General features: G+C 48.3%; 9 protein-coding genes across 9 annotated transcripts; 4 read left to right on the forward strand and 5 right to left on the reverse strand.

Annotated features, from left to right (window-relative positions):
• Positions 1–1,416: 1,416 nt before the first annotated feature.
• On the forward strand, positions 1,417–2,199 carry BKA55DRAFT_708803 (uncharacterized protein; the record flags this gene model as incomplete). Its single annotated transcript, XM_046200745.1, has 2 exons — positions 1,417–2,034; positions 2,068–2,199. The coding sequence occupies exons 1-2, from the start codon at positions 1,489–1,491 to the stop codon at positions 2,197–2,199; spliced, it is 678 nt and encodes a 225-aa protein (XP_046044615.1). The 5' UTR covers positions 1,417–1,488.
• Positions 2,200–2,563: 364 nt separating this feature from the next.
• BKA55DRAFT_579540 (uncharacterized protein) lies at positions 2,564–3,340 on the reverse strand. Its single transcript, XM_046193874.1, has one exon. It carries the CDS (start codon positions 3,049–3,051, stop codon positions 2,626–2,628), a length of 426 nt encoding a protein of 141 aa, XP_046044616.1. The 5' UTR covers positions 3,052–3,340; the 3' UTR covers positions 2,564–2,625.
• A 558-nt stretch (positions 3,341–3,898) lies between these two features.
• BKA55DRAFT_695032 (uncharacterized protein) lies at positions 3,899–4,270 on the reverse strand (the record flags this gene model as incomplete). Its single annotated transcript, XM_046200109.1, has 2 exons — positions 3,899–4,069; positions 4,157–4,270. 2 exons carry the CDS (start codon positions 4,268–4,270, stop codon positions 3,899–3,901), a joined length of 285 nt encoding a protein of 94 aa, XP_046044617.1.
• A 360-nt stretch (positions 4,271–4,630) lies between these two features.
• Positions 4,631–6,352, reverse strand: BKA55DRAFT_579541 (fungal-specific transcription factor domain-containing protein). The gene has a single exon (XM_046193875.1). The coding sequence runs from the start codon at positions 6,321–6,323 to the stop codon at positions 4,788–4,790; it is 1,536 nt and encodes a 511-aa protein (XP_046044618.1). The 5' UTR covers positions 6,324–6,352; the 3' UTR covers positions 4,631–4,787.
• A 398-nt stretch (positions 6,353–6,750) lies between these two features.
• Positions 6,751–8,136, forward strand: BKA55DRAFT_522329 (major facilitator superfamily domain-containing protein; the record flags this gene model as incomplete). Its single annotated transcript, XM_046188568.1, has 1 exon — positions 6,751–8,136. The coding sequence occupies one exon, from the start codon at positions 6,751–6,753 to the stop codon at positions 8,134–8,136; it is 1,386 nt and encodes a 461-aa protein (XP_046044619.1).
• A 162-nt stretch (positions 8,137–8,298) lies between these two features.
• BKA55DRAFT_742337 (uncharacterized protein) lies at positions 8,299–9,219 on the reverse strand (the record flags this gene model as incomplete). Its single annotated transcript, XM_046201503.1, has 2 exons — positions 8,299–8,886; positions 8,937–9,219. The coding sequence occupies 2 exons, from the start codon at positions 9,217–9,219 to the stop codon at positions 8,366–8,368; spliced, it is 804 nt and encodes a 267-aa protein (XP_046044620.1). The 3' UTR covers positions 8,299–8,365.
• Positions 9,220–9,659: 440 nt separating this feature from the next.
• BKA55DRAFT_652494 (uncharacterized protein) lies at positions 9,660–11,406 on the forward strand. The gene is made up of 4 exons (XM_046197349.1): positions 9,660–10,071; positions 10,120–10,403; positions 10,456–10,577; positions 10,634–11,406. The coding sequence occupies exons 1-4, from the start codon at positions 9,792–9,794 to the stop codon at positions 11,250–11,252; spliced, it is 1,305 nt and encodes a 434-aa protein (XP_046044621.1). The 5' UTR covers positions 9,660–9,791; the 3' UTR covers positions 11,253–11,406.
• BKA55DRAFT_139162 (uncharacterized protein) lies at positions 11,020–12,477 on the forward strand. The gene is made up of 2 exons (XM_046184888.1): positions 11,020–12,135; positions 12,185–12,477. Exon 1 carries the CDS (start codon positions 11,409–11,411, stop codon positions 12,126–12,128), a length of 720 nt encoding a protein of 239 aa, XP_046044622.1. The 5' UTR covers positions 11,020–11,408; the 3' UTR covers positions 12,129–12,135; positions 12,185–12,477.
• On the reverse strand, positions 12,397–13,568 carry BKA55DRAFT_522379 (uncharacterized protein; the record flags this gene model as incomplete). The annotated part of the gene is made up of 3 exons (XM_046188575.1): positions 12,397–12,733; positions 12,781–13,268; positions 13,326–13,568. The coding sequence occupies 3 exons, from the start codon at positions 13,566–13,568 to the stop codon at positions 12,397–12,399; spliced, it is 1,068 nt and encodes a 355-aa protein (XP_046044623.1).
• Between the last annotated feature and the right edge of the window lie 68 nt (positions 13,569–13,636).

Below are 13,636 nucleotides of genomic sequence, written 5' to 3' on the forward strand. Positions count from 1 at the left end.
GAAGTTTAGGGTTCATATTGGATACTCGATCCTTACCCATGCCACGGCTGCGCGAGGAGCGTTTATGTTTAACGCTTCCTCACAGTTTCAGCATCTTTACTATAAGAGCTTGCCATTTGACAATCAGGAAAAATCACAAACAGGGTCCATTGGAAATGGCGCTCGGTTATGCTTTTCGCGCTACGGAGTATGCTGGCTGTTGTTACGCTACCAACAGATGACCGTGATAGACTTGCCAAAATTTGTTAGGTTTCTCCTAGGTCCAGACAAACCTTCACACTGGAATTGTTCACAACAACTAACAAGCAACATAACATGTTATTAATGCAGCAGGACAAGGGATGTAGGTAGGGCTTAGATGAGGAGATATAAACATGAGCCAAATCCTCGATCTCTCCTTTATCTTCCAACAGTCTCTCTTTCTTGTACAGGTTATAATTTCCTTGGCCAAGATGAAGATTTAAAGCATTCTCGTATAATTCACTGCTGCTGTCTCGACCACAGGACCGCCGACATGCAAGGGTTCCGCTCTTTCGTATTGCAAGTACACCTCAAATCGCAACGCAAACGAATGTAGGCGACTATTTGGTAAGGGTTTTTGCGAGGTCTTTAGTAGTAGGTCTAGCTTCAGTAGTTCCTGCTCCTCGCCCTTATGCATACGAGGCTTCCCTGATCTCGACATTGGGGGAGAAGGTGGGAAAGATAACTACCTGGGACCTTGTTTTGGAACCGCTGTAGCCTAGTTCGAAAGAAAAGACCGCTGAACCCCTGACATAATGATTGCGCGCCGGTTTAGAGGGTGACAAACCGTTCGCGCGTTTTGAATACTGCCATCTTATTTTACTGCATCGGCCAGGGGGGACCGGAGAGGATCTCGTGCTGTCTGGTTCAAGCCGTACCTGTCGAGTCGTCCAGCAGATATCACGCCGGTATGATAGATAGGGAAGTAATCCACACGAAGATGCTTATGACATAAGAGCCAAACCCACAGCTACATGGTGCATATAGCTCTGTAATAAAACCCAGGTCTACACTACACACATAATACAGAGGCTCAAATCATAAACCCTGTATTGCTGTATACTACCATAGTACTTCAATCCTGGCATAGACAGAGATGCCACTCTGCCGTCAGAGACCTTGTGAGCAGAGCATTTGAGTTACACCAAGCCACGTAGATGTATATATACAATTGTAACTTCTTATCAAGTGGATAAGGCGGGGGTGATTCAGCCTCACCGTGTTCACCGGTCCAACCTACAGGGTCTTGGCATGCATATTGAGGCTACCATATCAATACAACAGCACCTTTCGAGATAATGATTGAACGGTTTATGGTCTGACCTTGACGCCCCCACCGTATCTCGGAGTTTCCTTGGGACAAGTGAGCTATACGTCAGACTGGGTTTATATAAGAGCGGGCATATCCTTCTTTTCAACCAACTCTTTCTTCTGTCCTTTCACAGATACTGCGAACAGTACTCAGCAATGGCTAACAACCAGAATCAATCCGCTGTCGCCCAGAAATCTAACTTTACCGATTTATACAACCATCAAGACCCGCGGGGATATCTTACAACCTTAGCGCCCCTGCAATATACAATCCCGCAGCAAGCGCTACCTTTGTTCCAGCGGCTTCATCAATTTTCTTGTCGGGGGACGACCGTTTCCGCAATTTTAGACATCTGCTGCTCATACGGAATCAATGGAGGTCTGCTCCGGCACCATGTGGACATCGATACTTGGACCGCCCATTACACGGGCTCGGAGCTGAATTCCAAGCAGCAGGTTCTGGCAGACAAGGAGATCTTTGGGAGTCGGGAACGGTCTTCCAAGCCCGTGGTGTTTGGGCTTGACAAGGCAGATCAGGCTATTCGCTACGCCTTGGGCGCCGGCTTAATCGACGCTGGTTGGGTCGAGGATCTAGAGGTCCAGGATCCCTCTCCGGATCTTCGCAAGGCGCTGCAGGACGTGAGTCTTGTCATCTGTACGGGCGGTGTTGGCTACGTGAGCTCCCGCACCTTCGCCCGCATAGTGGCTGCAATCAGTAGATCAAGCAACCTCTAGGTGGCTAGCACTGTGATTCTGACATCTTCCTACGACGAGATCGCGGCTACATTGAGAGAACATGGGCTCGTGACGGAGAGGCTTCCGGGTGTTGTGCTTCGCCAGCGCCGCTTCGCCTCTGCCAAGGAGTAGAGGGACGCTGTCGCACATGTAGTTGCGCGTGGACTGGATCCAACTGGTCTCGATAATGAGGGCTATTTATGTGCTGATGTTTTCATATCCCGCCCCGTGGAGGAATTCTCAAGGCCGCTTGTAGCAGAGCTGGCTGCGGAACTCGGTGGTGTCCAGCTCATGGAAGCTGGTGTCTACATTTGAGGTAACTGCGGCATAAAAAAGAATGAGTAGTTGAGCTTTCACCGAATTTCAATTTGAGTACGGTGTAGAGTTATTGTACAGATTATTCCTAACCTGACGAGTAACAAGTCTCCTTAGGCATTGATGCCAAGAAAAACTTCCGGATAAGGAATTCCCTATAGCCCCAATTATCTATCTTGTCCTCTTCCACGATTTCATTCTGCATCTTGCCAAGGAACGTCATTTGCTCCTGAATGAAAGCCTTCAATTCTCCAGTGTCCAACTTTGTCCCCTTTTGACGATCGTCAAGACTTTGTTCCCGCACGATCGGAGTCGCTCCATGAGCATGCTGAAACGATACTCAACATACTGTCCATAGAGCTCAGAGGTATCTGAGATGGTTCGCGTATATATCAAGAAAGTATCATCTCGAACAAAAGGCGAGGAGGGCCACATGGGGCACACCATGGCCATACGGACATCGGGCCCATCAGACCTTAGACCGGTATGGACCACGTGCCTTCCTTGAATGAAGACAACTGAACCAGTCTCACACTGTCGCAGCTTGTGAAGCTTTCCGTCTGCACGTTCCATTACAATTTCCCCTCCCGTTACCCTTCCAGTGTTGCTCAGCATGAGGATGCAGCTAAAAGTATAACTGCCTTTATGCCAACCGAGTATCTTCCCCATATCATCAGAGCTGCTCGAAGTCGCCTCTGAGTTAATGCCGCAGGGCGATATCTCATCTGGGGCTTGAAGAGAGGAAAAGGCTCTGCAGCGCAAAATGGAGACACGCCTGCGCCCTCACCTAACCCTAGGTCAGCCCAGGTGTAAACCAAGTCGGGCTTCCGAAAGCATAGGTGCTTGTCTGGTTCAAACATGACACTGCTTTAGCTCATCATATTGGCGCGGTGGACCTTTTCCAAGATTTTCCACTGACTCTGCAGGTAAAGCGATCACTCTCTGCAATGGCGTGTTGAGAAACGCAGAAAGACTGTACATTTATCTGCGTGCGCGGCAGGTCATCGACCAGAGCCGCAAATCGGGCTTGACCAGCGTTGCACCGGCAAGTAGAGCCTCATTTCAAGCATACACCGTAACTGCAGTGTGTCATGTTCTTATCTTCTCCTCACCGGCGGGGCGTCGAGGCTCTCCTGGGGGTGTGTTCAGCTGCAAAGCTATTGGTTTCGCCGCCACCGGAAGACTGCACTACAAATTTGAAAGAGAGAACTCGGACTTCTGGGACGATTCGCTGACCAAGCTGTTGAGGTCATCAAGCCTTGTCTTCGTCAGGTCCGTGATATCTAGCATAAGTGTCGCTTGTGCAAGGCTTGTTGGCATAAATGTCAGTTTCTCAATGAATCGCGGGGAAACATAAGGCTCACTTTTGAGTTGGTCATAGTATGCGTATGCTCTCGACCAAGTCAGTCCTTCTCTGCACAACCCTTTGTCGGAACGAGTTGATGAGTTGCAAATCTCTGCACCACTGGAACTTAGGATTCCGGCGGCAACCTTTGGAGTCGGTGCGATTATCGGCCTATGCGCTATACTCGGAAGCTATCAGCTCCAACTCAGCTACGTCTTTCTCCAGGGCGTTTAAAATGGTTGTAATATGCGACAAGTCTGGCGCGAGAAGAGGGGCGTCCTTGGACGAGAGCTTGTCAAGCACCTGTTGCAGATCGGTCAGGTAGCCATGGATGGTCTCTAACTGAGTAAGAATCAGCACCATGCCGAGAAGCTATGGAATGATGCTTCCCTAGACAGACGGAATTAATGGGGGGATAATATGACTAACCTGGTTCTGAAGATCGAGAAACTGGACCGGCGCTTTGCGCACGGAAGCGATATAGCGCATGCCCTTATTGATGAATGCGACACTTTGCACGAGAGCCACGATAGAGGCCGACATTGAGAGGGGATCTATCTTGAGCCCTTTATTACACAGGAATATCTGCGTTCGTATTTTGTGTACTACTCAAGCTGAAGCTGAATACTTTGTAGGACAAGGAGAAGTAAGTGATGTCGGTATAGTGCTCACATTCCAGCTAGAATCTTTATGATCTTAGGCTTCAGATCACTAAGTATCTTGCCACAAACGAGGCCCGGCAGATTTCAGCTCCGAGCCTGATATTTAATGGCGCACCGGTATGATATGGTAGTACAGATGGCTTATGCAGTCAGGCTGAGGCCTTTATGTTGGGTTGGTACTTGCTGCAGCTGAAGACTTCAGTTTGCGCACCTCCGCTGACTTATGAGACATATAAAGGATGGCACACCACTGTATTTAATATTATTCGGAAGAACGAGCGTCAGCACGGAGCTATTGGCTATGGCGTTGAATTATAGTAGGGCTGCTTGACGTTGAGGACATTAATGTCAGAATCTTATGGTTTCATCTCACTCTATCCAAGTCCAAGATTCTGGAATTATGCTTCTTCAAACACATTAAGGACTCTCCTTACATATTTCATCATTTCGTCTTGATACACTTGCTCTTTGATAATGAGAGGGTTCCGAGTGTCAGTCGACCTTTCCAGATAAGCCTTTTCATCCAGTACAGGCCGCCCATTTCTGATAAAGTGGACTCCCAAGCGATATAAAGACAGGCTATTCGTAATAAGGATAGAGGTTGCTGTTCTGGCACAAAGGCTCCGAGGCTGCGCTTGATATTGTTGCCAAGATGCATACCAAGTCTGTAGTGCCAAGTCCAGAGCTGAAGTATCGACAGGTAATATTGAAGTTTGAGCTTCGACCAAAAGCGAGTTGACTGCTAAGATCAAAAGATTCATCCCAAAATCAGTCAGATTTGTCTCAGCAGGAGCATGGCCTACCATGAGGCCTTTAACGGAGGTCAGGAAACAGCTAGAAGGATCTTGAGCTGGTAATGAAGCCCATAGAGATGCAGAGCAAGCCGTCCAGCTGGCATCGTCGCATGGGAACGATGCCCTCGTATCTGTCGGGGATAGGATGGGCTTACTGCCACAAAGTATCGATTGGTAGCAGTCGACTGCATACACGCCCCATAGCACTCGTTTATTCGACTCTTTCTGTATCCAGGATGTCCAAAAATATGCATTGCGTGTAGCTTTGGTACATTCGCCGTGAACCTTGAGAAGACCTTCGTGGCGTATTGCCGCGACAAGCAGAGGGTGTATTAGCCTCGACGCAGCTCTTTCGGCACTTCCTCCATTCGCCATAGCAGCAAATTGTAGCAGTACCAAAGCTTGTAGCTCTTGAAAGTTTGGCGAGCTTCCGTTTGAGCGAAGACAGGACTTAGCCAGCTGTGATGGAAGAGAGCCGTAGAGTAACTTCGCTTCCGCTGTAGAAGTAGGATCTTTATCAAAGCCAGCACCAATGAAGCAAATTGCTCGAATGAGAAAAGAAGGTGATGAAGCCAGACAGAACGTTGGAATATGCAATAGAGGAAGTGAAGGGTGAAAGTGCGAGAAGAAGAGCCTGGCCAGCGTCTCAAGACGATGCACAGGAATGGTCTCTGGGCCATCAAGCTCAAGAAGGAAGTCGGCTGGAAGTCGGAAGTTATCTGGGCAGATGAATCCGTCATTTGTTCTTGCACCTGTCCAGGGATCATTATTGTCAGGCAATGTATTGTCGCCGATGGTCGATGTCATATCGCTAGGACTCCATGTCCAATTGCTCATGTCAACCATGCTCTCAATGTCGACAAGCTGTGACAGAAAGTCGATCTCACCAAAGGATGAGGTGTCGAAGAATGGCCAACCGACATTTTGATCGAGCGGTAGCTGCTGTTCATTTTGCTGGGTAATCACCTCAGGCGATGGGTTCGAACTGATGCTGCTAGACGTCGTTTTCCTCATGCGTTTCTTCCTCCCAGCTTGCACGCAGGACAAATTCTTCTGCTGGCATCGCGAGCATGGAAGACCCTTCTTGTCGAGATCGCATCGGACCTTTGATGTAGCGCAACTGGCGCAGCTTCTGTTCATTTTAGGTGAGTGAAATGCGGGAGTTTGTTTCATCGGGATATCGGGGATTGGAAGTATTTAAGTAGAAATCCCCGATCAGAAAGTCCCGCAGGTTTTAGCGTAAGCTGACGAAGTTTTAGCATGCTTACGGTGTATGTTTGTCAGATTTTAGAGGCATTTTACAAGCCTGTTGCGGCTGCCATTGGTCCAATCACTAAGCGCATCGGGATTATTTTGAGGAATCCCGATAGCTGAAAGTCCCGAAAACCCGGAATGGCATCATCAAACCAGGAGAAGTTTTATTAGTGCTGTAAGTTTCAACATATAAACAGACGCAATTGTCTAACTTGACTTACATCTTACTCCTCATATTACTCTCAGATCAACTCTCACTCTTCCTTCTCAACACAAACCCCTAAGCTTCAACAGTGTTCATCCCTTAGAAACAATGTCAGAAACTGCTTCCAACGAAAAGCCCAAACATCTCTACCAAACATGGTTTGATAGATTTTGCTTGATAAATAGACGAGAGGATCCAACTACCCATTCTGTATGGCAGAAGCACGCCATCGTCGCTATAACCACTCTGTCTGCATTCACGGCACCTTTTGCCTCGTGCATTCTCTTCCCATCCTTTACAACTCTCGTCGACTACTTTCACACCACTGAGACAAAGGTCGCACTTACTACAACTGTCTTCCTTCTTGGCTTGGCTATTGCTCCTTTGTGGTGGAGTACTCTGAGCCAGCAGTACGGCCGTCGACCAGTTCTAGTCTCAAGCTTCCTTTTTTCAACGGTGGCTGTGATTGTCTGCGCAGTCTCCAACTCCCTTCCTCTCATCATCGTGTTTCGGCTCATCGAGGCAATGGGCTGCTCGTCTGCTCAAAGCGTTGGTGCTGGCGTCATTAGCGATATCTACATCTCGACTGAGCGTGGATCAGCTTTGGGCTGGTTTTACCTGGGAACACTCATCGGACCCTTGGTCGCGCCTATCATCGGTGGTGCTTTGCAAGTTTGGCTTGGATGGCGTGCAAATCTGTACTTCATGGCCATTTTCACCTTCATCGCTGCCATGCTCACCCTGTTGGTTTTGCCCGAGACACTGGTCAAATCCACTACTGAGCAGCCTAAGCCATGGCACCAGATCCTCAAACGCGATGCTCTAGCGCCGCTCCCTAAGCTGAAATTCTTGATGGTTCCTTCCATTGCCCTGACTATTGCATATGTGAGCATCTGCTTCGCAAGCCTCTACTGCTTCAACACGACACTTCCATACGCATATGCTGCTCCATCTTACAACTTTTCAGCCATCGAAATTGGTCTTTGCTACATCAGCAACTGTCTCGGATACGCCATCGGAAGTGTCGTCGGAGGTAAACTGAGCGATGCGAAGTTACGCCAGTACCAGAACAGCCACGACGGAGCAATCCGTCCCATCGAAAGGATCAAGACAGTTTGGTACGGCGTTGGTTTTATCCCGGCTGGACTGATCATCTACGGTTGGTTGATAGAGAAAAGGGTGTTTTGGATCGCTCCTCTTGTCGGAGCTTTCTTGTTTGGCCTGGGGCTCATGCTTGTCACGGCCACTGTCATGCCTTTCCTTGTTGACATCAAGCCAGGAGCTGGTGCTTCAGTCGTGGCTGATCTCAACTTGGTCCGCAATGTCCTGGCTGCCATTGGTACCGTTGTCTCACCTATTGCTACGTCAAGTATTGGTTTCGGGTGGTGGATGTCTGTCTTGGCTCTGATCTGTTCTCTGGCAGTGGGCTTTATTGTCGTCGTTGTGAGGAGGGAAGGGACAGAGCGGGAATCAACCGACAACACACAGGTTTAGATATTCGTCAAATAGTACGACAAGACGATTGAGGGACAGTCTCGTATTCTTTGACATTAGCTTGATTTACGCATGGGCTAGAAATAGATTTGACTGTATAGAAGAAATTGTTTATAGAGCACTATAGATATTTAATAGAGCGTAGAATGTATTTGCACCTATGACCAAGACCAAGTTTCTAGTTCTGTCTATATGGATGTGATATTGTAGCGGTGACCAGACTAGACTCTCAGAGAGCCGTAGACATTCCACCATCGACAATCAGGTTCACTCCATTGACATACTTGCCAAGGTTGCTTCCGAGGAACACAACGGCATTGGCAATATCCTGCGCCTGTCCGACCTTTCCGAGGGGAATAGAGTCAACAAGATCCTTGAGAAAGTCGGGGTTGGCTGTCATGATCTGCTGGAACTGGCTCAACTCCACAGTTCCATCCGGCTGGGTCACGGGAGGAGAATCGATCGTTCCTGGGACGATCGTATTGATTCTGATACCCTTAGGTCCGAGCCATCGTCCAAAGTCCTTGGCCAAAGTGGCCTGGGCGCGTTTCAGCGTGGTGTATGGCCCTCGGATTGCTGGATGTCTAGCTTCGAAGCCAGCAAGAGAACTGATGACGACGATTGAGCCTGTACCGTTGCGCTTCTCCAGATGGGGCTCCGAAGCGTTGATAAGGTTCACGAGGCCAAGAACATCGGCATGGAAGCTCTTTTCCCAGTCGTCAATGCTTGGGCTGACGTACTTGGGACAAGCTATACCACTGTTAGCAGAAAACCCAACACGATTCATCTAAGATGAATACCATTAGCAACGACAAGGTCAATTCTTCCAAACTCTTCAGCTGAGGCTTCGACCCAGCCTTGAATAGAAGCGGCGTTGGAAATGTCAACGCTGGTTCCAACAGCTCGCGCCCCACCAACGGCATCCTTGAAGTTGGCAAATTCATCGCCTCGAACATTGCGCGAGCAATAAGATACGCTGACACCTTCACTCAATAGAGTCTCAACGATGACCCTACCAATGCCCTTGGTTCCCCCCGTGACGAGGGCATGGGCGCCAGTAAGTTGAGGAGAGAAGCGAGACATGTTGATGGTGGGCTGTTTGGTGCTGTTTCTGTTTAGCCTTTTTCCAACCTTCCATCTGAGAAGCATACCGCTTGGGCTTTGTTTTTATGTATGGTTTTTTGAACTGTGATGATGAACTTCTAGGTACACCAGTTGCAGATGCTTCTAGTGTCGTTTATATACTAACGAACACTCAATGCTTAGACTCACTGAAGAAGCGATTTCATAGCCCATTCTGAGCTCATTTTCCTTTTCTGGAAAGACTGAGGCTTTCGCGATCCTTCTTGCCACGAGTTCGGATTATCAATCAACTGATTGAAGCCCATAAGTATGATCTTGTTTTCCCATTGAGGTTAGTTCAACTCGCCGGTCCGATGTCACTGTTCAAGATCCATGGTCTACCAATCAATCTCATTTTCCTAAAAGGGTATAAACTGGGCCCATCGCTTGACCTTGATCATCCGTCCCACTCAAGCCGTCCGTCTTCGTAAATTATCGTCGCGTATACTGGACCGTCCTATCTCATTTTCCTCTTTCATATCTAGAGCTGGCAAGCAGAATCTCGGTACAATTCTCCGATTAAAGCCAGAAAAATGAGCACGGCACCATCGTTCACATTCGTCAATGTCAGCAATGCCCCCGGTCTAGGGCCGAAAGAGGCCAAACAGATGAGAGGCCATATTACCAAGACGAATTTTGCCAAGCGGAGACAGAGATTAGGCAAGAAGAAGAAAGGAAACTCCGCTCAACCTTCAAATGCATCTTCTACCTTGATCACATCAGACGAGCGGCAGTTGCGGCATGCGGTCAAGCCGGGATCTGACAGTTTGCTCATACGCATGGTCGAGCCTCAACACTCTTCCGTCGAATACTGTAAGTTGCTTACCGTTTCATGGGTCTAGCGGCTAACCGGAATTGCAGTACTTTGCGAGTACCGTGCGCTAATCTTCCCAGCAGGCCTCGGCTCTCCCGGATCAAACCGAGAAGCAGACTGGATCGCCCTACTGCACTCGGAGCCAGCCCTAGTCGAGGCATCCATGGCCATAGCGATAAGACATTCACCCAGGCTCCAGAACATTCAGTGTATTCGTGAGGCGTCCGTGCGTAAAGGAAGGGCTATCAAGCTCATCAATCAGCGACTCGACACGCCCTTGGGATTGACCGACGGCGTGCTCAGTGCTGTCTTCACTTTGACCTTTGCCGAGGTATGTATCAATATTCCAGCATGGCAGTATTCACTAACAAGTCGTACTTCAGCTTCTTGAGAGTGACACCAAAGCGAGAGACGTTCACATCCAAGGTCTGGCCCAAATGATCAAAGTTAGACGTTCCTTAGGCAATACAGCCATCCCATCATGGTTCGGCGATTTTATCCTGTAGTATGTCTATCAATATGGTGCACTCCCGTGGAAAGTCTTATATTGATACTTCGCAGCGATTCAATTGGTCATACAATCTTATCTGCCAGCTACTCCAATTTACCTCTCATCAATGCATTGCGAAATGAAGATGACCCTAAGCAGATGGACGTCGCAGCAATTCGATCTGATGCCAACGAGTTGCGTCAATTAATCGATAATTACCATACCTCAACTACGCCGAAGCAAGATACAGCACCTATCATTAGGTATGAGGTTCAGCGTCTACAACTGAAAGTGGACACACTGTTGGGAAGCCAAGAACATTACATCCGCTCTTTGCATGATTCTCTACAGCTTTTTCTGTCGCTATTATGGCCTATAGAGGAGCGGAAGTCGCTGGATATTAGAGCTGAGAACTTGAAGTTTTCCCTGCTACAACCCCATATCAGGCTCTGCTCCTCCATGCAGCTACTGGTCTGGCAGCTATTCGTTGGTGCTGCTGCCGCGGAACCTGCGAGTGAGGTTCGATCTTGGTATGTTATCAGATTACGAGAAGTTGTAAGCTCTATGAGAATCGGGGGACAGGATGTTGCGATGGAGACTCTTACGGCCGTTTTCGCACCTGATGCTCGCCTGTTGGAGAAGTTCAAGACGGTCTGGGATGAGGTCTCGTTTGGGCAACAACCAGTATAAATAGCTATAAATCCCCTCTAAATATTGCATTATCCTTCTTTTTTCACGAATTGACAAGAGGAGATTAAACGGGAAATTATTTCCGCATGAATTGGTCTGGCAACTCCACTGTCACTCGACGTCACGTGGAGCAGCCCCCAGATGAGTCAATAACCAATGAAGCGAATTTATCACCAACTTCGATTTATCTGCATTTCGCCACTGACATCCACGATGGGCCCCGACTCAACCACTCAAGACCAGGCATCCCTTGCTCAGAAGACTTCGGTCCCTACCACTCTGATATTCGATGGTCAGCAAATAGCACTGGAGAATGAGCCGTCAATACCTCTTTACCGGCTTAGCCGCAATATAGCCTGCAAAGTTCAGAAGCATTGCAGCATCATATTTGAACAGATCGAGGTTGTCGAAACAAATCAGCCTGATGGGAAAGGTTCAAGAATACGGCAACACCCTCATGACCTCTATTATCTTGTGAACTCGCTTCTCATGCTGCAACGTCGACACGATACACCAGCATGTTACCTCACCGCTCCATCGCCTAAGGCATTGGGCAATATCCAGGTCAACGTCTTTAAAACCCCTGCGCAACATCTGGAATTCAAAGCGATGCTGAATGCCGACAAATCAGCAGATGATGTTCAACTATTCAATGCCGTTGCCCAACAGAAGATGTTCGAAATGAGGCCAAGGCTAAAAGGCGGGCCTTATCAGTGGATAGATGCAGATGGGCAGATAATTGCACATGAGTCAAGTCAAGAAGGCGACCATAAGCTTACAATTCAAGTTCCGTTGCAACAAGACATCATGGATGCCCTAGTAGCATTGTGGACTTTGAGACTTTGGTATGAGCATATCAGCAGTCAATCAGAATGACAGTGAGGTCAGTAATATGTGACAAGCTTGGCCAGTCTAAACTCACATGTGCGCAGGATCCTGATACAACTCACCAGCCTTCACCAGCCTTTTATACACTTCATTTCAGTCCAGATACAAAGTTACTCAGAAGAACTACTGAGTGGATACTATCTGTTCGGAGGTGAATGTCATAATCGTTAGGGGCAAATGAAATGGATAGGCATTTCTATAGAATTAGATTATACACCGCCCGTGAACTGATTTGCACGGCTTGCTATTGGGGCTTCTACCGCTCAACATCTCCTGAACTGTGTACCTCGAATGCGACAGTCTTACTAATGCCGATCTGTTTCGTGTCCATCTCATCAAGATCAATATCTGATGAAGGGTTTCTGTGGTCCCTGCGACTGATGATGCGCTCTTGTGAACTTGTCCTGTCGCCGGTTGACTCTCCTCCCCGAACTTCAACGATGTTCTCGCCTTGCTGTGTTGTGAGGACGATATCGCCACCACGGCCATTCGGGAAATGTCGATGTGGATAGCCACCAGGCTGATGTCGGCTCTGTCCTGATGAGCCGTAAACCTGGTTGTGAAAAACGACCTTTGATGCTAAAATGTCGATACTGAGCTTGTTAGCGTGAATAGATCAAAGTGAACAAGGCGAGCCTACATCATCATTACTGGAAACATGCACTCCATGGCATATGCGAATCGATCAATCTGCGAAGCAAGATTCGTCGCGCTCTGTTCAGCATTTTGGAAGGAATATGTAATAGCCCGCATGATACCCAGCACTGCAAGAAGTGCAAGTCGGACCTCAGTACTCCGCATCAAGTATCTGAACAGACCAGCCTTGATAGCAGCACTAAGAGACGTTGACTTCGCCGAGCTAAAGACTCGAAGGAGGAAGAAAGAACTGAGGCATTCCAAGAGGGCGATGAGTATGAAGTATCCCATATGTAGATGGTTGATCAATGACTGATCGGTGTCGAGGGCGCTCATTATTCTTCGGGCTCGTACAGCTGCAATGACGACGCGAATACCGGAGACGGAGATTATCATGAACCAGAATACAGTGGCGAAGATGATCCATTGGCGACCGCGCAAGACTCGACTTAGGATGATATAACTGTAGAACGAAAGGCCAGCCTCTTGAACCTGCGACAGCAATACATTAGCTCGAATCGAATATCATGAAGCACCTGGCAAACGTACCAGCCACAGGACATCGGCAAACACGGAGGCTACAGCCTTGGTCGTAATAGAGTTCCCCTCTTCATAAAAAGCATAATAGCAAAGCCCGTTGGCTATAGCGCCAGCAGCAGACGTGACGATAGGAACGATGGAAACGGGGCCGAAACTCGTAATGCCAGCGACCATAAGACCAAACAAGACATTAGCTATCCCAATCGTGCTGAGAATCGACCAACTCAGCTCGTAGTAAACGGGGTCGATCATATTGAACGTGCGATCGTCGTCGTGTCGAGTGTCACCATGGTAGATCGGGGAACCCTTGCAAACAAAGC

The sequence above is a fragment of the Fusarium redolens genome, assembly GCF_020744475.1.
Source record: "Fusarium redolens strain MPI-CAGE-AT-0023 chromosome Unknown BKA55scaffold_17, whole genome shotgun sequence".
Taxonomy (NCBI): Eukaryota; Fungi; Ascomycota; class Sordariomycetes; order Hypocreales; family Nectriaceae; genus Fusarium; species Fusarium redolens.